The sequence below is a fragment of the Erithacus rubecula genome (genome assembly GCF_903797595.1).
Source record: "Erithacus rubecula genome assembly, chromosome: 4".
Lineage (NCBI taxonomy): Eukaryota > Metazoa > Chordata > Aves > Passeriformes > Muscicapidae > Erithacus > Erithacus rubecula.
This window is the reverse complement of record NC_136686.1, coordinates 42,422,157-42,445,402: the sequence shown is the minus strand read 5'-3', so window position 1 is coordinate 42,445,402 and position 23,246 is coordinate 42,422,157. Positions and strand designations below refer to the sequence as shown.

Genomic DNA, 23,246 nt, shown 5'->3' with positions numbered 1-23,246 from the left:
TATTTTGCTTATAACACATTTTTACTCCTGAAAAGTAGTTCTTAAAAGCATACTTTATAGATTAATGCAATATGTTAAGCATAATGAATGTGTGGAAAGGTTTCACCCACAGAGAATTTGAAAATACATAAAATGTTTTGAAGCACAAAGCAATGTATATTTTCTCCTTCTGTGTGGTAAAAAATTATTTTGTGAAGGTTTATGTCTTGCAACTCTTCATTTCAGATTTTTTGGACTTAAAATTTGAGTGTCCTTTGGTTTGTGAAAATCTGTTGAAATCTGAGGTGTAGAAATGATATTTTCATTAAACTTTTTGGCCAAGATCTTCATCCACTGTAAATCAGAATAGCTCAGCTGGAAATTAGTATAGCTACACTGATTTCCAAGGGTAGAGAGCTTCCTGATACAAAGGATACTTGAATGTCACTCTTCTGTCAGTGATTTGGTTGCTAACTGCGATTCTTCTATCTCTGCTTACAAAAGTGACTTGGTGATACTTTGAAAATATTGTTGAAATCATCTCTCTTTGTTGTATTCCATAATGAAGTGTCACAACCTCCTACGATAACTCAGCAATCTCCAAAAGATTACATTGTTGACCCTCGAGAGAATATTGTAATACAATGTGAAGCCAAAGGAAAGCCACCTCCTAGGTTAGTAGCTCTTTTTTTTTTTTTTTTTTTTTTTTTTTTGTGTGTGTGTTATTGGCCTAAGAGCGTGAAAGAACTAGGAAAACATACTATAATTTTTGTAAACTAGTAAGATCAAGATTATATGTATGAATGTGTTTGCACATGCAGAAACATGCACACATCCATACCTCTGTAAATTACATGGCTACCAGATAGTGACACAATTTTGACTCTTATCACACTTGGCATTTCAATGTTTCTGGAGTCATCAAGCAATAGTAGCATTTTTTTCTTCTCAAAACTAACAATAAAATAACAGTTGATTATTACCAGAGCAGATAGGCAAATGCCCACAGGACACACTAGGAGGCATGTACTATGGACTGGATGATGCGCCAGATTTAGGCATAGTGTTAAAGAAGAATGGACATTGAATATAGTCAGATTAATACTAATACATTCAAATGCAAGGTTTTATAAATACTTCCATTTTAGGAGGCTGATCTTGAAATACAATTTGTCAGAGGTTATGCAGTCTGCATCAGTTTTATTGATCAGCAGCCTTGTGTATTTAACAGCCTTAAGTTTTGGTTTTGGCAGAAATGGATCAGATTCCTGATCACCGTCAATTTTAAGATCCTCTTTCAGCATCTTGAAATATTTGAAAACTACTAATTTCAAGGTACTGAGTACCTGTACTGGGAACATCAGTAGCCATGATACCTTCTGGCCTTGTTAGTAACTGCTGCTGACTGCAGAGACTATGAACATAGAAATGTGCATCTCTGATCTAGCAGTGTTATGGTACACCTTACTGGGAAAGTCTGTGAAAAACTGCTCATTCAGACACAGAGCTTGTTGATGTATTTCTTCTGAATAACCAGAGTTTTTTCTGCATTACTCCTGGTGATTGCCTTGGCATTGTGTTCATTATCATGCTGGGTAGCAGAATGGAGAAGATGAAGTTTATATGGGATATTCTCATCCTTTCTAGTCTTCTGTTAAGGACAGAAGTGCCATAGAGCTGCTTCGTTTACCAGCTTTTAGTTTCACTGGCCCAATACCACTTTTAAGAGTTTAGGTGTTTACCTTGAGGATCAGATGATTATTCTCCATTTTGGGACATCTGCACCTGCAGGTGTTTGTCTTGAACACTTATGATTGGAATTACCAGAGAGAAAAAGAATGCTGTCTGTGAGACTGACATACCTGAGCCATGTACCAGGGCTCTCTGCTGTACATCCTCATCTTCCCCATTACACACGGATCTGGCCTTGTTCCCATGCTACAGAGAAGTGACAGGATTTAAGTAAAGAATTTTCTAATGAGTTTTATAAGCTTTTGCTTAGTCTTGCTTATTTTTTTTAAGATATGACATTGATTTAATTTGTATCAGAGCATACTTAAGAAAGTGGTGTTTACAGTCGTCTGAGTTGTAGACCATGATTCTCTGCTTCTTTACAATTGTGTAAGAGTTCTATTAGTCTTAATTTTTAATGACTACTTTTCAAAGCATCTCTTGTTTTGAGTAGCATCAGTATAAATTTACTAGATTAAATAAAGGCTATCCAACTATATAATTTCAATTAGAGAATTATGTTTGCATTAGAATAGTTAAAAGAAATCAAACTCACCACAGTCTTCAATTCAGTTGCATAACTTCAAAACTGCCAAACCAATTAAAAGAAATGGTCTCCTGCTGGGGCCTGAGATGACACATTTCAGCCCTGAGCAAGTTTTTAAAGACAGGTTTATAAACCCTTTCAACAATAGGTTTTATAATGGAAATGCTAATGCAGCTTTAGCAATATCAGTTCTTGCAGATGTTATTGCATCAATTTTAGTAGAAAAGAAATCAGTTCCTTTCCATGTATGATTAACCTCAGAAATTTTTAATGTATTTTTAGAAAAATAATTGACTTTGAAATAGCTCTTGTTAACACCTTGAGCCAAACCTTTTATCTTAAAATATTGCTAGATTTCTTATAGTAAAAGTTCTGTATTGCTTTATTAGTTAATTTATTTTGGGAACGAGTTGTACTTATCTGCACATAAAAAAAATAACGTGTATTTTTGTTAATTTTTTTCTTTTTTTCTTTGTACAGTCTACAAAAAGTAGCTAAGAATAAAGTTTTATTTTTGTTTTTATTGTTGTAGCTTCTCTTGGACACGCAATGGAACTCATTTTGATATAGATAAAGATGCACAGGTAACAATGAAACCAAATTCAGGGACTCTTGTCATAAATATTATGAATGGTGGGAAGGCAGAAGCATATGAAGGAGTTTACCAGTGTACAGCAAGGAATGAACGAGGAGCAGCTATTTCCAACAATATCGTTATAAGGCCTTCTAGTAAGTAAAGCTCTTAATGTTCATAAAGTGTGAAACTCTTTGTTTTTCTTATTTGCTTGTGTACTTTCTACCTTTTTGTTTTCCTATCTTAAAAATTCAGTTATCCATACGACCATGCTAGAAGTTATTGCCTATTTTCTAATGTCCAGGTATAATTATGTATTACATATTCTCTCAAATACTCTTTTTACAAAAAGTTAATAACTGAGTTTTTTCTTGATGCATCTGGATAACTTTATAATGTTTAAAAGTGAGTTGTATGTATGTTACTACTCCTAGAATAAAGTATTTAAATTCTTAAGGCTTTAAGGATTATTTGTTGACATTGATGGCATAATTGATGACAACAGTTTTTATTCTGTTTATGAAGTCTGTATTCTATAGTTTTTGTAATTGCTTTAAAACATAATAGGTTGGAACTAAAAAGAAGCTAATTTTTTTAATTAATGGTAAATTCTACAGTTTTTTATGAGCTTTATCTCAGTTTAGTTTCCAAGCTTCTCAGCTTTAAAAGTGCTCTTCTCACATCTTAAAGACTGTGTGTATAATTCTGCTTCAGAAATGTCTATCCCTTTTTTTATTTTAGCACATCACCTTTTATTTATTCAGAATACTTAAAATTTTGTAAGATACTGTTTTAAAAACTTTACTGAGTAGACAAAATAATTTGGATCAGTTGATTATACTTTTAATAAATCATTGATGTACTTTTCTTCCTTGAAAACATAATAAAGAACAAAATAAAAACTTCAGCAAACTTGAAAGGAATTAACATTCTGCTGGATGTAGTTTTTCCATTTCTCTGGAATACTTTGTGCATTTTCACTTTAAATTTTTGAGGTTTTGCCATCTATAGTTTGTGTGTGTATCAAAATTATTTTCTATAGGATCGCCTTTGTGGACAAAAGAAAAGCTAGAACCAAATCATGTTCGTGAAGGTGATTCACTAGTACTGCACTGCAGACCTCCTGTTGGCTTACCACCACCTATCATATTTTGGATGGATAATGGTGAGTTTGTTTTTTATGCAGTTGACTTTTTCCAGTTTTTCTACATAGTAGATCATTGCTTACCAAAAGCATAGATGGTGAAGTTTCCCTCTAAGTTAAAATTCAGTGAATTTCCATTTCTGTAGAACAGAGGAAACAAGCATACAGCCCAAAAGCACAAAGCCAAAAGCAGCTGGAGATCTTAATGTAGGCTGTAGATCAACCCACTGGGGAAGAATGCGTAGACAAGGGATTTCATCAGGGAGCTTAGAAATGTCTGTGTATGTACCAAGCCACAAATGAGTGTAATTGAATGAATGTGGAGTCTGCAGATCATAATAATAGAGTGTGTCAATTGTATTGAACATAAATGTGTTCTTGTTTTCCCTTAGCTTTCCAAAGGCTGCCTCAAAGCGAGAGAGTTTCCCAAGGTCTAAATGGAGATCTTTATTTTTCTAATGTACAACCAGAAGACACCCGGGAGGACTATATCTGCTATGCAAGATTTAATCATACACAAACTATACAGCAGAAACAACCCATATCTGTAAAAGTCTTTTCAAGTAGGTATTGCATCACCAAATTATGTACTTGCACAGTATTTATCCGGAGTTCTCAAGTTACATGCTAAACTTAGATAGTGTTATGGTAGCAAATTTTGTCATTTTAATTTTGAATAAGAAGTTACATTGCTGTATAAACTTGAAACATAATCTCCAGTTTTCTTGATATATAATTGATTTTAAAAGCTATCATTTTTCCATTTATAAGGCTTTGTATTTTGAAAAAAATGTATTTTAAGACTTGATACATAGAAAATATACAGTGTAAAAAATTCATTTTCAGATGTTTTTCCAAAGCAAGAATATTAGCTTATTATAATTATTGTAACTATTGAAACAAATTAATCGATCACTTGATTAACTCGCCGTGGCCATGTCATCACCTTTTGATTCCCAGAACTTTTATTTATCCCTCTTGTATGCTTTCTTCATGATATTCTGTTTATTTCAGTGGATTCATTGAATGACACTATAGCTGCTAATTTGAGTGACACTGATATTTATGGTGGTGAGTTACACTGGTCCCCACTGATACTCCTTGTTTCACAGTAGCATTTAGTTAACTAACTTCACCTCCATGGCTACTTAATCTTTTGCTCCTTTTTCAGTTTCTAATAAAGGTATCAATTAGTGCTGGTGATAATACATACTTTGCAAAGGGACTGCACAGTGTGATCCTTTCAAGTATGTACTGTTTCAGTACTCTTGTAACATATGGCTCAAATAAAATATAAACACATAATGAAAGAGTGCTTTCACACTGGTGCAGATTTTAAAAACTACTTTTATACTGTGTTAATTTTTTTATATTTTTCCTTCAATTTACCTAGTAGTTTGATTATGTTCATTATCACTAGGACTATTCAATGTCATATGCTGCATAATAAATAATAACAATTAAGCACCTAACAGATCCACTTCACATTTAATAACTTACTGAATGTACCAATAAATTCATAGAGATAGGATGAGTTTTGTTTGTTTGGTGTTTAAGCTGATCTTTTCATTAATCTATGTTGAATGGTCTTTTGTATGTTCTGAATTAAATCCTCCTGAGCAGATGTATATGTGTTTAGCAAGGCTGACTTTGAAGCACCACTGATTCTAGGTTGTCCAGTTGATATTGGGTGACATAGAAAATACCTGATATTCCATTTTTTGTCTTTTTCCTCTTGAAATGGGGCTTTGCACAATATTAAACCATAACTTACGTGAATCTAAAATAAAATATGGGCACAGAATATTTTACCGCTCTACATAAAAATTATATGTTCTTCAGGAGAAGCAAACAAGAAGTAAGTACCTGAACACAAAACAATATATTAGCTACAATGAGTGAGGGAAACAGTGTTGGGTTGGCTCCCAACTCAGAGCCACCATGGCTAACTCATAGTCTGGGCAAGTGAGTCAGCAGCCCTTGGCAGTGCCAGCACTGGGTAGATGAGCTGTTGCTGTGACTGTTGGCTGCATCCTTGACTCTACACTGCTCTGTTCTCCCCAATTTTAGGTTGTTTGTGTACTGTTATTAAGGAATTCACAGCACATACTAGATTAAAATGAAGTGTTGTATTTATGGTAATGTGTCAGTAAATCCTGTACCCTAACAAACTTCTAGTTTATTATGTTTCTAATCCCATTTTTAAAAAACAAAATAATTATTTTAATTTTTGAGACTCTTACAGCACTTTAGAGCAATTTAGTTCTATATATTTAAATTGCTACAAGAGAACATTAGAGTATTCACAGAAAGCAATCTGTAATTACAGAAAACTCTCATTCTGAATTCCATGGAGACATAGGAAATACCATATACTTCAGTGTCAGAAATGGGTCTCATATTTATAATTGCTTTTTTACTGTGGTTATTGCTTACAGGTTAATCAAGGTTCTATATTAGAAGACTGAGGAACAGCCTGAATTAAAGTTAAATATATAGAAGGAGGAAAATACAAGGATTAATTTCTGAAACAATGCCTCACATTGTCTAGAAAATATGAAAAAATATTACAAAGCAGACTGCTCCTTTCAACCCCTTGTTTTATATTTCTGATTAAAATAACTTTGCTTTATTTTTATTTTTGATGGAAGCCCAGGAATTTTCAGTAACTCTTAGTCTTGCCTCACACCAGTTGCCTCTTACTCCCCATTATAGTTCTGTTGAATGAAACAGCAGCTACTTAAGATTAAGACTGCATAGTTGCTTATGTAAAAGCTTTGTATCAATTGTTCCTGTCTTTTAATAATAACATTTCTCTTCTATGTGTTCAAAATTGTGGCATTTAACAGATATGTTATGTCTGTCCAAAAACTAATGTGTTCAGCTTTGTAGTTGTGCTGCACAATGACTTTTAATCAAATGGCCAATGTGGAACAAAATCTCTGTACAAAATGTGGGAATGGATGTTTGCACTTGATTGGTATTAGAACAAGGTTTAGAAATTAATTGTTTTACTTCTTCGTGTTCCAGCAAAGCCAGTTACAGAAAGGCAGCCCGTTCTTCTAACACCAACAGGTAGCACAAGTACCAAAGTGGAACTCAGAGGAAATGTGCTTTTGTTGGAGTGCATTGCAGCAGGATTGTGAGTTACTTTTGAGACTTTTTTTCCTAAATAGAAATACAGAAATAGTGGGAAACATTTCAGAGATGCTTAAAATGTGACTGCTGTGTAAGCTTAAGTGTTTCAAAGGAGCAGAAGTGTAAAATGGAAAGTACATTTTTTAAAGAGCTCCACCACTTACTTGGGCATCAGCAGACTTTGGAACCAGCCATGAACATGTATGGCCTCTGCCATCTCATATCCCCAAACCCTACACACAGGATATGCAGGGTATGGGTTGAACCATTGCTTTTAAAGGACACAGGCACGTAATGCTATGGACTAAACTAAGGCACAGATCCACAGATTTGCAGGCAGGAATAAAGCTTCTGTTGTTCTCCTAAGTTTACAGTCATTAGGTTCTCAAATTATATAAAAATAGATAAGAATTTGCTGTTCTAATCCAAGAAAACTGCTTGTGTGTTAATAATTGCTTACTAGATCCTCTAGGTGGGAATTGTTAGAACAAATCTTCAGGTCCTTACATCTAATTTCTCATTGTAATTGAGCTTAATTGGTACTTGTTTCTTCAATGCAATGCAAGTTTGCTTCTGTTGGTTATTGTGCAAAAAGAAAATTACTAAGAGCAATTTAACTTCATTAATTAGGTTGATCTTTAAATCAGTTGCATTCTCAGGAAGAAATCTGAGAATAGATTGGTTATAGAATAGAACTGGAAAATCTTTAGTACCCATTTCAAGAACTGTCAATATGTTTACAGTGCACAAAGGCATTATAATGCAGAGTGCTCTCAGGTAGCCATGAGGAAAGCCAGTAATTGCAAATCATGCACCACAGCCCATGCACATTTCCAACTTGCACAAGCTCCACAGGGCACACTCAGGCACAGCTTGTTCTGAGCATCAGTGCAGTGTTTCTGTCTCAGCTGTGGCCTGCTCAGGTGTCTGCCCCAGCAACAATAGCAAAACCACCCCTGTAGGTGGGAGTAGCACCAGCCTGGGTAATCTTCATCTGCAATATAGTTATATGCCTTTTTACAACCCTGCAATGAAAGTATTAGGTGGTACAAACTCCAGTAAAATGGCTATATAAAACCTGTGAAAAAAATATAGTGTAATATATTATATGGCTTTGTGTCTTTAGCTACCAAGTAATTTAAAAAAATCAGTGAGGGAATACTTGTCTTCAAAGGGCCAGATGCAGATTTTGTTTGAAACGATTCCTAATCACTGACACTATAATAAAAAGTCATCTTTGCTAGGTGTTTGTGTCATAAAATATGTGATGTTAGACTGCTAAGGGAACATTTGCCTATAGCCATTACTATTTGAGAGGGAACATTCTATTCAATAAGCAACAAATTGTAATTTCTTGTAATTTTCAAGTATATTTCCATGTGTTTGAACAACTTTCAACTTCAGTGGACAACATGGGGCATAGCCAAGATTTAGACTCCAGCAAGAAGTAGCTGTACTTGACTCAGCACTGACATTTTTTCCTTGATTTTCTGTCTCCTTACAGCTCTTTAGTAAAGTTTATGTTCATGAAGCATTAGGATATTGCTCACACAAAGGACAATTATAAACTTGTCATTTTAGAGAAGCTATAAATTAATGTCTTCATTTATTGACCATCAGGTTTTTAGATTAATCAGCAGACAAATGTATTCTGTAATTATTAATCCTATGAACAGATGGCCATTGACAATGTTAGTGAGACTTGTCGTTTCCTAGAAACAAATGCTGGCATAGTTTTCATATTTATTGGATGTCGCCCAGAATCTGGGTAGAAGCTCTTAAAATAATTATTTATAGAACATATATTAAAAAAAAAATTACGTACTGAACTCTTGCTTCCTTGTCTTCAGTTCCTAAGTTTGATCTGTGTTTTTCCTTCTCCAGACCCACACCAGTAATCCGCTGGATCAAAGAGGGTGGGGAACTGCCAGCCAACAGAACATTTTTTGAAAACTTTAAGAAAACTCTCAAGATTATAGATGTTTCAGAAGCTGACTCTGGGAACTACAAATGCACAGCAAGAAATACATTAGGTTCAGTTCATCATGTCATTTCAGTAACTGTGAAAGGTAATACTAAAATTATCCTTAATGTAGTGTTGTCAAGGGTCCAGAATGCAGGATTGAAGCAGATATTCTAGGATGAAGTGCAGCTAAAAGGATGAATGATAATAGTTAAAGATCACCTTGAGGAAACATTCAACTGTCTGAATTCTAACACTGGAAGGGCTGTACTATCTAAAGTATCTTTTTCATCTTTTAATGTTACTTTGTAAAGCATCAGGCTAAACTGGCGTTTTACTGTAACACTATTAAGATAATGCCTTAGTTTGCACAAGTTCTGAATTTATTTTAGATTCTCTGATTACCTCTCATGAGACTGTTTCTTTCTCTTGTTTCTTTATCTTCCTCCTTATCTCTCTTCATCATCTCATGATTTTCTCCATTTTTCTTCTCTCCATTCATGTAGCCCAGATTATTTTTTCCTCTATTTTACTATTATCTTACAGTTTTATGTTTCTCTTCCTTTTTCTCTTTTACTGATATTTCTGTGTTCCTATCTTCTTCATGTTTTTTACATAAGATGATGCCTTATAGTTCTGAAAACATTTACAGCATGTTCAAAATAGGAATTTTAAGTAAGCTGTGAATACCATGAAACAAAAAACTGTAATGACAGTTAATTAGTCATTGAAATAATCAGCTGTATTGCTTACTTTGCATGCTAAATAGTAATTTATTTTGCTGTAGATCAGCATCTTTTTATGATCACACTTAACCTTCTTTCTAAGAACAGAAGTTTAATTTTCTGTTTGCATCTGTCCATCAATCCAAAATCTGAAAATTAATTGCAAAATATGATAATATATGCTGTTTGTGGTTATTTATTGTAAAAAATCGATGGAGAACTACTAAAAGCATGGTTATTTCTGAAATTAATCAAAAGGCTACTGTAGTATCTGCAAATGCCATACTCAGATAAATTTTGCTTGCTTTAGGAAAGGCAAATTAGATTCAAAGCAGGCAACTCTAAATGAAACAAAGATCCTCTTGTTGTTTACCTCAGAATTTTAATGCAGCAGGTGTCCATAGGGTCAGTTCAGCCAATGTATGATCTACTTAATTATGACATAAATATGTATATGTGTGTGTGTGTGTATATATATATATACATAAAAAGTAACTGTATAGCTGTAAGTCTATATCTACACCTACATTATTTGGATTATCTTCTGATTACTATGCCTGTGCCTTATGATTTTCTGTACATAATTTTGGAAAGTAATTGCTGTCTTTCCTTTCTTAAACCCAGCTGCTCCGTACTGGATAACAGCACCCAGAAACTTGGTCTTGTCTCCTGGAGAAGATGGAACATTGATCTGCAGAGCTAATGGCAACCCAAAGCCTAGCATAAGCTGGTTAGCAAATGGTGTTCCCATAGCAAGTAAGATTCTTAATTACCTTACAGTAGCATGAGTAAGAAAATATGAAGAGTCTCAGGGTGGATTTTGTGAAATAGATGAAAAGAGGCTGTATTTCTGTTGTTTTTTCCAAACAGGTAATGCTAAATCATAAAAGATGTGATAAAGATACTGTGATTCATAAAAGCTGAACAACAAAATGTGCCTCAAACATGTTTGAGATCACCAAAATGTCTAATCATGCTCTAGGTTCCTCTGTCTGGCATTCTGCTGCTCGTATCTTTGTGGTCCCTCTCACAGGACCATTGCTTGGATGTTATTGTTACCCCTGTGTTTCTGTGAGTCCTGTCTGCTAGATCTCTCCTTTGCTGCCCCACTGCATCTGTAATGTTGCCTAGGAATCCTAAAAGTGACATAAAAAGTGAAGTCCTCACATGTGTGGATATACAGAGCACTTGTAGGATTTGCAGGATTTGCAGTACACTGCAGGATTTGCAGTTTAATGTATGTTGGAGCCTTCCAGGCTTCAGCTCTAAGAAGCTGCAGCTGCAAAACTGTCTGAATGTGTCAGCAGCTACCTGGCAAACAGTTTATGCCAAGAAGGTGTCAAAGAAAAGGAACCCCTAAGGCAGTGGAGCAGCTGTTTCTGTGTGCATGGGTAAGAAAAGCAGCCCTGAACTGTGATTGGGCTGCTTAATTGTGGCAATGTTATGAGTGGCAATGCTGTATGACAGACACAAAGTAGCTGCTATATATAGTTCCACTTGCCTTGGGAAGAACTTGCTGGAGGACACTGCAGTGTGTTGTCAGCTGAGTCTGAGCATACCCTGTATTGTAAAGTCACACTTTGTTCTTTTACCTTTATCCTTCCTCTTTCTCAAAACAATAAAAAAAAAAACCAAAAAAAACCAAAAACAAAAAACCAGACAGTTTCACCTGTTGGCTCATGAGAGATAATATACTCCAAAAAACTTGTCTGTTTAAAGTATGGCAGTGTCCCTTCTGTCACTTTTAGAAGTTTAGGAGTTGTTTAAGTTGACAAAATACAATTCACCCAGTTTGGGACATGGAGAAGGATGGTCTATGGTCAGAGTCTAGGTAATAGCAAGAGGTAAATGAGAACCCTTATTAGATATATTTGAAGTATTTGGTATACAAAAGAGATTAAACTTACTTATAGGGGGAAAATGCAACTATGGGGGATAAAATAAGGCTATATATTGAAAAAAATAGAAATATTTAGCAAATAACCTGTTTCAGGAATCCTAATTAAAAGGAAGGTGAGATCTACAGCCTGAGATTTAAGATTAGATGTTTTCACTGGTTAATAAATTATGTAAACTGACATTAATCACCTCAGGAACACAATGGCAAGGCAAGAAAACAGGAGAATATCAATGTAATTTTGTATAGTATATATTTATAAATAAATATCATAAATATCATAATGCATTTGTTATCATCAAAGTTCAGTACCTGTCCTTCACCTTCCAGTCTGGGTTTTTGGTGGTCTCCTCTTCCATTGTTGTTTTCTGTATATTCACCGTTCACTTTTTGTTTATTTGTTTGGAGGAGATTTTTATCCTGCAGTTCTTGTAGTTTAACTATTATTTAACTATTATTTCAGGCCTGCTGACTAGTAAAATCTTTTTCAGCTGACTGTCAGTTTTGCCTTGCTCTTCTTCCTTATCAAAGCTGTAGGACAAGCTGTTCAAATGACCAACTAGTACATTTTCCAGAAAAGCAGTGACGTGTTCTGCATTCTTTCATGGTAACAGTAAAACATTAAGAAACAGTTTTCAGAAGCAGCTGCAGGATGCCATCAAATTTCCAAGTACAAGGCCAGCATGTATTGGACTGGCCTTGAGGAATTGGTACACAAAGTCTTGTTGAAGGGAATTCAGTAAAAAATAAAAGACTTTAATTAAATTACCCAATCAAACTCAGTAGGGAAAAAAAAAAAAAGAATACAGGAAATAAGTAAGAGGGTAGCTCAGCCCTATATTAAAGGTCACTTTTACTGCTGAGAAAAGCTGAAGTCTTATCCACATTAAATATTTAAGTGCAAGTTGATTGGATGCTCCAGTACACTGCATCTGTCAGGGCATCTAAGAGAAGCACTATGATCACAGAAAGTGCAGTTCTTAAGATTTTTGTGATTTTTTTATTATTCTGAGTTATCAAAAGCTGTTCTGGAAATTACCAAGTACAGTGTGCCTTTTTGTTCACTTGTTACTAAATTATAGAATTGAGCCCCTCATCTTCCAACTGAATGATTAGGAAATCACTGTAAAAGGAAACTAAAGCAGCTGTTTCAGCTTCAGGGCAGTGCTGAGAGAGCTACACCCATGGCAGGATTTCAAAGAAAAAAAGCTACATTTGAATTTCAAAGCCCTGCTGTCATCATATATCCCACAATGTGCCTCTTGTGGCCCAGTAATCTGTTTGCAATACTTTAATTTTCTGTTGGAAAGCGCAACTGGGAGATACTTAATTCTTCCAGTTTTGTTTTTCCATAATAGAGGCAGACAAGGAAGGGAGAATGTTGCAGAAAGAACCATTGGTCCATATCTCGGTCAAAGGCTGAGGTTTAAATATCTGTAGGGAAAAGGAAAAAAAAAGTAGAGAAAAATGTAGTGTGTGTTAACAACTATAAAATAAAATTGCAATGGTGTGAATTTTGTTCAATAGTGCAATAATCTGATTTCAAAAATATTTTAAGCAAGATTTTATGTTTCCCTGGAATATTTTAATTAGTTTTCTTCAACAGTCATGCTGAAAACGCCAGCATTGCTAAAAAAAAAACCAAAAAAAAACTGCTTTAGACATGTTGGAATGATAAGGACCTAACCTAATCTCATAATGTTTACTCACAGGAGGAGTATGTTGAACTCACATTCCTAGTCCCGTTAAGGTCAATTAGAATTACTTTGGCAAGTAGCAATTGAAAGTTCAGGCCATGACTCTGTGTTGCCTGTGCTTCAATTAACACTCGAGATCTGCATTATTTATATCACTGCAGAATCCATTGTGTCTTACTGCTTAGATGTTCAGCATGGTTTTACAAAAGGGAAGCCATGCATAAAGTATCTCGACTTTTAAGAAAGTAACAACCCAGATTAATTGGGAAGGGGAAACGCTTTCATAATTGGACTTAAGAAAGGCATTGCAGATACTGTACAAAAGGCTGATTTTTTGGTTCAGTGGTTTATAGTTCGTGATGAGCTATTGAATATTAGATACAGACACTTAGATTGCCCCCAGTATTTCAGTCTTGGAGAGAATACTGCTTGGAAGATCTTTATCCACTGCTTCTGCTGTCATTGTGTTGGAACTTTGCATCTGGTTAAAGTTAGTGCAGGTAATGCTGTGCCTTTGGAGACAATAGAACCGTCAGAATCAGAAATTCAGGAAAAAAGGGATTTCAATGATCACAGAAAAATAATATGCTAAGGAACAAGTGAGATTGGTAAGAAAAGGAAAAGGACATTCTTTACTATTTCAGATATCTTTTTTTTTTTTTTAAATTCAGATTTTTTTCCTTTCAGTTTTAAGCCTAATAGTGTATTTTAACTGCTTCTGTTCAGACAGCACATGTCATTCTGTCTTTCTTTCCAAGAAAAGAAAGTAATAAGGGTGCAACAGTGGTTAATTAAACATAGTAGCAAAAGTAATTGTCATTCTGTCTTTTTTTTCCAAGAAAAGAAAGTAATAATGGTGCCATTTTGATTGTTTAAACATCCTAGCAAAAGTAATTGCTTGGGCTGTCAGAAGTTTATTAAACAAATGGAAGCATGCATTCAAATGAACAAAAGTTATTCAGAGTGCTGATTTCTAACTACAGTGAAAGTATTTGATGGAGGCCCTTCCTCCTCTGTATAGGAATATGCTGAACATGGCTAGGGTCAAGAAGCTGTATCATTGTACAGTGTGATGAAAAAATAAAGTAAAACCAGGTCTTTATGCAGAAAGACTGAAACACATTCATAAGCTGAGATTCCGCATTATTGGGAGCAAATGCTGACTGTCAGATGGCACATGCTCACCTGTCTTGTTACAGCAGCAGAACTCCTGTAGAAAATCCTCATAATTCTTTATCCTGTTTATACAAGCCCTTTTAAGTATTACAAAGGTTTTTGCTATTTTACCTATCAGTGCCAAATTCAGATTTGTCTAATGTGTCAAAAGCATTTTCTCCTTCTCATGCAGCTATTGTGTAATGTCACCAGAACATTCATAAATACAAACAAGCAGTGCTTGAGTGACCCTGCCATCATTCCTTTTTCTCAGCAAAAAGAAAAAAAGCAAACCAAAAAAACCCCAAAAAAGATAGACTGGTACATGGAAAGGGCTGAAGTACTTTTCCTCAGCTTTTATAGCAAGACTGACCTTCAGGAATCCCAGATCCCAAACACCAGGGGAAAGGACTAGAATGTGATGTACCCTTGGTGGAAAAGGACTAGATAAGGAGCAAACTGAGCTCTAACTAAGTCTGTGGGCCCTGATGGGATGCAGCCACATGTGCTAAATGAGCTGGCATATGTCATTGCAAGAATAGTCTTGATAATCTTTGCTTCATAATGATAACTGAGAGAAGTGCCTAAAGATGAAGAGAAAGCAAGTCCTACTCCTGTCTTCAACAAGAACCAGAAGAAGAAACCAGGGAACTGCAAGCTGGTCACCATCACCTTTATTCACTCTGTGAAGGTGATGGAACAGCTAATTCTGGAAACATTTCAAGGCACGTTAAGGACAAGAAATGTTTCAGGGGCAGTTTTCATGTCTTTACCAAAGGGCAACCAACTTGATACATTTCTATGATGAAATGAATAGCCAGGTACATGAGGGCAAAGGATAATATCTGCCTGGACTGCAGTGAGGCCTTCGACACTATCTCCCATTAGATCCTCATGGACAAGCTGTTGATGGAGGGGAAAGAGACAGGGAGGTGGATAGAAAAATGTCTTGAATGGCCAAACCCAGAGAGGATGATCAGTAGAACAAAGTCCTGTGCCTGAGGAGGAACAGCCTTAGTGCCAGCACATGCTGGGGGCCATCCAGATGGATAGTGGCTTAGCAGAACAGGACTTGGGCATCCTGGTGGATGCCAAGTTGACCGTGAGCCAGCAATGTGCACTTGTGGCAAAGAGGCTAACATTATCCTGGGCTGGATGAGACCAAAGTACAGTCAGCAGGTAGAGGAAGGTGATCCTTCCCCCATCTGGACACAGTTCTGGATAACTGGATCCAAGTGGCCCTGCTTGAGCAGGGGGCTGGAACAGATGACCTCCAGAAATCCCTTGCAAGCTCAATTGTTTCTGTGTCTGTGAGTGCAGCAGTGGGTGCTTCAGACCATTAAAGAAGCTGTATTCAACAGACAGTTGAATAGATGCCAGTCTTAACAGGGAGCTTTTGAATCAGTGCCAGCATTCAAGTGGCTAGACCAGTTAACAGAAAGCACCACCTAACCTGACACTTGTGTCTTCTTTTCTCTTGGGACCACAGCTTGAAGCCCTTTTCAGAGAACAGTCACCTACCTACCTCCTTTCCTTCAGATAGCTGAAAGGGGTATATCTCCTTTTTTCCTTCAGTGGGAAGGGAAGGGAAGATGCTGCCCCTCTTTTTATACAGTAGTTTAATGGTTAGATCATTATTTTATGATGCAGTTCCTTCAGTCATCGAGGCTTGAACTAATGGCTTCCATCTCTTAGGAGGGGCCCTACCATCATCCTGTAAGGGAATATGTGTTGAAGTGTGTGTAAGGGGGCAGTCTGTGCATCCATTAAAGACCTGCTGCAGGATGAGTGGAGCCCAGGGCTGGAAGCAGCCATGCTTGGAATGGCTGTGGGCAGTTCTTCCTAGTGGGAGAGCAGTTGTGTCTGTCTTCTATTTAGCTGTGATTTGTATGCAGAAACAGACTGCTTCCCACAGCTGACTGCCTGCCTGCTGGGCTACTCACCTGCTCCAGCTATTTTCAGCCCATGAATCTTTTAATGAAAATGGCATTTACATAGAAAAGGAGGCAATGTGAAACATAGAACACAATAGGAAGTAAAGCAAAAAAGAAAAAATACATCCCAGCAACCCAGAAGTCCAGAGAATAAGCATTTAAAATCTCAGTAGTACCTTTTTCTTCCTTCCTGAAATTTTTGATTTTTGAGTTTGATTTGAACTCAAAGTGATGGAAGACCAGAAAAAAAAGAAATTGAAATCTGTTCTTTAGGTAGCTGTTTGGAAATTGAGGTATTTACATGAAAAATGGCCTTAGATTTCATCCAAGTTGGAAATACCCTTAAACAGAATCACAAAACTGTGGTCCCCTTAATCTGGTTTCTTCTCTTGTAGAGAATTCAGTAATAGATACTTTAAGAAAATGCAGGAGGAATGTCTCCATTTTCTTTACTGATCAGGACTAAGGTATTGTCTGAATCAAAAGGTTCCTGTTGCAGAAAATCTATGTTAATTTAGTTGGTTGATCTCTTTTATGAGTTCAAACAAGAATTTTGTTATATGAGAATGTGTTTCACAAATATACTTTTGCAAGCTTCAATAAGGGTATCAATTTTGATGATGCAGGCAAACTAGGATGCATTTTTTGATGTATAAATGTATCTATTTTTTGTATTAGTCGATCAATAATTTTACAATTAATTTTTGTTATTAATAATACATGTGCTTTTTAATACAATAATAATCTATCTGGTCTTATATAATATTTTCATAAAATATTAAACTATAGATTGTGCATTTTTATACAATGTGATGTTACAAGCTAATTCTTTTCTTCATTATACTTCTCTAATGCCATCCAGTTGTATCAGAATTGACAGATATTATTCTTCTTCTGTATTTTCTTAGAATTTTTTTTCAGTTATGTCTTGGGTGCTTCTGTGATGCAGAAGCTATGTGACAGCTCAGGGCACTCCAGAACAGTTGAGGAAATGGCACTGTATCATTCTTACATAAGGGAAAGAGTGCCACCTACTGAATTACTAACTCTGCTCTTGTGAAGACTATTTCTTGATTTTGTGTGAAGGAATGGTTATTTTTTACTGAGAATTTTCAACTGAGTATGCCTAGTTTTATACTTGGAAAATTATTTATGGTGTAACAATCAATTCAAAACTTTACAGAGGACTATGCCGTTATATCAGCATTTTCTGTAGACATTCAGAAATATTTCTGTATTTTTCTAGATATTGACTGTATTTGCCTGAATCTTGTCATATTGGTATTTTTCCTCTGTATTGCATGCAAAATACTATCTCAGCTTCACTTCTTTGGAAAAAACCCAAAAAAGTCTCAAAAAATGGGAACTCTACCATCCTGAGTTAATACCTGTAGAATTAGAACATTTTAAACTGTATTAAAATTCACATTATTACCAATGATCAGTTGCTCAGGGAAAAAAAACCAAAAAAACATAAAGGGTGTATTAGTCTTTCAGATTTTTCCTTCTTTTCAGAAAAATGAAACTTGCAATCCAGTAACAGTTTAGGAAAAGCAATAACTCTTTTTCTTTACACCAACAGTTGCCCCAGAAGATCCTAGCAGAAAGGTGGATGGTGACACTATTATTTTCTCACACGTGCAAGAAAGGTCAAGTTCTGTCTATCAGTGCAATGCTTCTAATGAATACGGATACTTGCTAGCAAATGCATTTGTGAATGTTCTGGGTAAGAAACAGACTTAATATCTTTCTGTTTTCTTGGGTATTCCGTTGTCCCCTGCTAACACACAGACTCTCTGCTCAAGCCTTGCTTGAGGTCTTCATGAGGAATTGATCTATTTCCTGGCACCTGTAAAAAACATACCTTGTTTTTTCTAGGGTATTCCTGAATTTCCCTTTCAAATTTTCCCAGCTTTCACATCTAGCCTTCTTCCTTGGGAACAGTGAAAGAAATTTTATCTTTCTTTTTTTTTTTTTTTGCTTATGTGAGTCAGTCAAACAGAATCCCAATGAAGAAGGCAGGAATTATTATCACTTAAGTTAGCGTGTTTCAATACAGTTTCATTGAGTCTAGATATTTTGGATTAGTGGAATAGATGATCTCCAAGTTGCTGTTGTAAGGGAACATGATTATGCATTTGTGTCTAAGGCTTCCCTGACATCTGTTCCTGATTATAAAATGTTGTGGCCCCTCTAGTTCTTCTCACTGAATTTAACAATGCTAGTATCAAAATTCTGGACAGAATGGCCTCTAGTGACTCTCCTGCAGGAACTGGTATATGTGTTTGTATATGTATATGTCATTTAAAAGAAAGAAAATGTAGGTGTTACACCAAAAATGCATCTTTCTGCCTGCAGGATTGTTTGGAATTAGATAATTTGGTCAGTACCCAGGAGATTATCTTCTTGAAGTATATACTGATTTAAATTTTCCAATTGAAATCATTGCCTTTGGTGTCTATCACTATTACTTGTAAATAGGCAAGAAACAGTTGCTTTTCACAAGATAATTTCCCTGCATTAACTTTTCCTCAGGGTAATGCTAGTAGAATGTATTTGAACCCAGACTGAAATAATCTCAGACAAAATGTTCATATGTAATTTTTTTGGCCATTCTTGATGTCTTTGTATTTTGTATTTGTAACTATACCTTTTTACTATATATTTACAATCCGTAACTTTGTAACTATATGATATCTTTGTATTTTCAGCTGAGCCACCAAGAATTTTGACTCCTGCTAATAAACTGTATCAAGTCATTGCAGACAGTCCCGCATTGCTAGACTGTGCTTATTTTGGGTCACCTAAGCCTGAAATTGAATGGTAAGGTCTAGCTTGCCTATGTTACAGAATGTGATCCAGTTGTATCTATGGAAACAAACACTTAAAGCTTTAAAACTCTTTTAACTCTATTTGCAATTTAAAAATAGTGTATTTTAAAATATGTACTGTTTACAATTTGCTAATACAATATTGGATAGACTTAATGAACCAGCAGTAACTTTACACCTACAAAGTCAAGTTTAAATTTCTTTTGCTGTACTTCTGTCTCTGTTTTCTATTGTGGCAGTCCTAAGTTTGTATTTTATTGATAATAAAATCATATAGAATTTGGCTGTGATTCTGGCTAATGATACTGCTTCTTATATAAAGGTTTAAGGGAGTGAAAGGCAGCATCTTGCGTGGAAATGAGTACGTTTTCCATGATAATGGAACCTTGGAAATTCCAGTGGCTCAGAAGAATAGTGCTGGTACATACACATGTGTAGCAAGGAATGAATTAGGAAAGATACAAAATGAGGTGCACTTGGAAATTAAAGGTGAGAGATTAGTCATTCTTTCATCACTGATTAGTACAGAATTTCAGACTTTCTGAATATCTAATTTTAATTTTAAATTTCAGATCCAACAATGATCATTAAACAGCCAGAATACAAAGTGATTCAGAGATATGGCCAGGCTTCTTTTGAGTGTATAATAAAACATGATTCTACCTTACTACCAACAGTTACATGGTTGAAGGACAATGATGAACTGCCAGACGATGAAAGGTAAGGACCACATAGTTTTCCTTTATTTTTAATTTTCTAGGTCCTTTTGTCTGCTCATTTTTCTAATCTTTGAAAGGATTGTATTGACTTATTGACATTTTCCAAAGAAGACTGATAAGCATCATGGCTATCCAATATTTGGTGACTAAAGGACTTACCTAGTGTGATGAAAATATTAAAAAAGAAGTAAAAATAAAATGAGATGTAAACATTTATAGAATCTGTGCACACTGATCTTATGGATTAAGTGTAAGGTAAAGATAAGTGACATAAGAAGCCAGACAGATAATAGAAAACTATTTTGCTCTAGATCACATATATTTAAAATTTGTTTGAAAATATTTGGAAAGAAAAGCACATTAGAATAAACATTTACTGTGGGAAGATGGTCAAGAGCAATGAAGAAAAAAAGAGCTGATGTTGTCCCATAACTTAACTTGGGTAAACATAGCTGTTTAGGTATGTACAAGTATATGGGATTTGATAATGTTTTATGCAAGTTTCTTATAACAGTGCCAGTTATTGAAAAATCAGTGGCTGAATCTGTTGTATTTTCAGGTTTCTAGTTGGTAAAGACAACTTGACCATTATGAATGTAACTGATAAAGATGATGGAACATACACTTGCATAGTTAATACTACTCTGGACAGTGTTTCAGCAAGTGCTGTGCTTACTGTTGTTGGTAAGAATACTCTCAAACTTTTAATTTTAAATATGAAAACAGCGTTAGATTTAAAGTGAAAAGCACCAGCATAGGTTTGGTTTTTAGAACAGGATAAAGGAAATGTCACCTATGTGTCAATGTGTTTCTGTTTTTAAAAAATGTAGTCTCACAGTTTGCATTTGGATCAACTACTTACAAAATGACTGAGTAGCTACAGGACAGATTTGTGCTGTATAGCTTTTTATTTTGACCACATCTGAGCTACTACAGGAAATTAAACACACAACCTCTCTGGGCAACCTGTTCCAGTGCCTCACCATAAAAAATGTCTTCCTTATATGTAACATAAACCAACTCTGCTTCCACTGAAGGCGTTCCCCCTTGGCTTATCACTACATGCCCTTGTGAAAAGTCCCTCTCTTGTAGCCTGTTTAGCTGCTGGGAGGCTACTCTAAGGTGTCCCCAGAGCCTTCTCTTCTTTGGGCTGAACAGCCCCAACTGTCTCAGCCTGTCTTCATAGAAGAGGTGCTCCAGCTCTTTGGTCACCTTAGAGACCCTCCTCTGAACTCATTCCAACAGGTCCATGTCTTTATTGTATTGGGAGAATGTTATCTCAGGAATCTCTTTGACAGCTGAATTATGCTTCAGAAAGACTAAGCATATTTGGTTGCATGACTTCTCATGCATTGTATTTTTAGTTAGTTCTCAGTTAAGTTTTTATGATTGCAGATTCTTGCCAAATATATTACTTTGCCCCTTCTCCAATTCATAAGAAAGTTCTAAGTAGATATCCTGAATGATTCTTATGTGAGTTCGATCTGAGACTCAAAGCAAGTCTGTGTTTTAAATTCTACTGTGATCTTATAACATCCAGGAATTATCTAAGCCAAAAAACTAGTACTTATTTGTGTTTTAAATAAAGTTTACTTTATTTTATTGATCTATCCTTATTTTAAAAAATTAATAAAATATTCAAGAATATTTTTTATTCTTCAATGAAAAATGATTATGTGGTTTTTTAAATTAACCATTTAATCTAAATAAGTTAACTTTTCTTTGTCTCTAATAACTATAGTCTTTAACTACCTACAGTATTCTGTTTCTTTGGCTACTAACTGATTAAATCCTTTATATTAATGTTCTTTTCAGCTGCTCCCCCAACTCCAGCTATCATTTACGGTAAACTAAAACAAAGTTCTCTTTCTACATCATCAGGCCGAATATTGCCCATTTTCCTGTTGCAATTTTTTTTTGCCTAGTGTTTTTCCCCTTTTCCTCTGTGTGTGTATGTCTGTGTCTGTTTGTGTGGTTTCATCCCATTTTACCAGCTACTTCCTTGCTGTAGTACAGAACTTTGGAATGTTACAGTGCAGGCTGCTTTATATTTAGGGAATAAGTGCTTTTCAGAGATAAATTATTTTTAATTAAGATTGGGTTTAGTATGGCAATGTTTTTCTCATAGACCACAAATTAGTTATATAATAAATGAAATATCTAAAGTGTAAATATTGGTGAAAGGTAATTCACCATCAGACACATTGCACCAACCAAGTTATGTTGTATATTAACATTGGTTTTGCAACCTTGTAATCTTGCTCTATTTTATTTCATAGTTTATCTTCTTTTTACTCCACTCATAAGATGAATATGACCATATTGACCAGTTTGACTTATAACTGATGAAATCCCCAAGATTTTGAAATTTAAGTTAAAACTAAAAAAAAAATAAAAATCTGTTAGTCAGGCATAGTCTTAAATTTGATGGTATAGGGCCTTTGATTTGATAGCTTGTTTTCTGAGTTTGGAGGTTCAAGTGCAATATAATAAGCTGGAACACTTTTAAGTATAGGATTTTTGAACATTTTTTATGTAAATCCTATCAGTGAAAAAGATTCTGTGAAAATGTTTATGTATTCTTACATGAACCTACTTATTAGTCATGATTTTTGTGTAGCAAATCATATAATAAATTACCTTTGTGAATTTGGAATTGCATCTTTTTGCATTATAAGGATGTATAATAAGAGCTTGCATGGTATTTCTGAGCATTTTTAAAAGAACGGCAAAAAATAAACAATTTAGCAACTTGCAATTAGTTTCTTTTTGAAGTATACTTGTTTTGAATTCACATAAAAATATTTATAATGGTTCTAGAAAACCTTTTTTGGTGTAAATGCATCTTTATTTTTCATGTTGTATGAGGTATGTCTGTTACAACAGATAATCACCCATAGTCGTTCAAGGGTAAACTAAACATGCATTTCATAATTCCTTGCATCTCATCATGTTATTCTATCACAGTGCACTCAGACATAGATAAAAATAAATACTGATGTTATTGTATATAAGTTTCCAGGTTACATCAGTTCTCCATTTTTGTCTGTTTTGTAAGAATTGCATGCTATTGGTCTTTAAGTCATGCTTACATAAGTGAGTAGATCTGAGCCCTGCTGTATTTGTGGAATTCTTTGATTGGAATGTAAGGTTTTTTTTTTCAAATATAAAATTACTTATTCTGGTTGTGGTTACTTACTTTGTGTTCATTT

General features: G+C 35.1%; 1 protein-coding gene across 15 annotated transcripts in view; it reads left to right on the top strand.

Moving 5' to 3' along the window:
- Window positions 1-23,246, top strand: part of NRCAM (neuronal cell adhesion molecule) — a 139,989-nt gene that overhangs the window by 79,966 nt on the left and 36,777 nt on the right. For 11 of the 15 annotated variants that reach the window (XM_079303351.1, XM_079303364.1, XM_079303362.1 and 8 more), the window contains 13 exons: window positions 548-653; window positions 2,790-2,986; window positions 3,874-3,996; window positions 4,368-4,538; window positions 4,990-5,046; window positions 7,006-7,117; window positions 8,998-9,182; window positions 10,426-10,557; window positions 18,067-18,210; window positions 19,196-19,307; window positions 19,638-19,804; window positions 19,888-20,035; window positions 20,594-20,718. In XM_079303351.1, the coding sequence (XP_079159477.1) occupies window positions 548-653; window positions 2,790-2,986; window positions 3,874-3,996; window positions 4,368-4,538; window positions 4,990-5,046; window positions 7,006-7,117; window positions 8,998-9,182; window positions 10,426-10,557; window positions 18,067-18,210; window positions 19,196-19,307; window positions 19,638-19,804; window positions 19,888-20,035; window positions 20,594-20,718 (1,779 nt within the window). Of the gene's footprint in view, window positions 1-547; window positions 654-2,789; window positions 2,987-3,873; window positions 3,997-4,367; window positions 4,539-4,989; window positions 5,047-7,005; window positions 7,118-8,997; window positions 9,183-10,425; window positions 10,558-18,066; window positions 18,211-19,195; window positions 19,308-19,637; window positions 19,805-19,887; window positions 20,036-20,593; window positions 20,719-21,849; window positions 21,880-23,246 lie in introns of all 15 variants that reach the window. The other 4 variants (XM_079303356.1, XM_079303358.1, XM_079303359.1 and 1 more) reach the window with 2 other exon arrangements.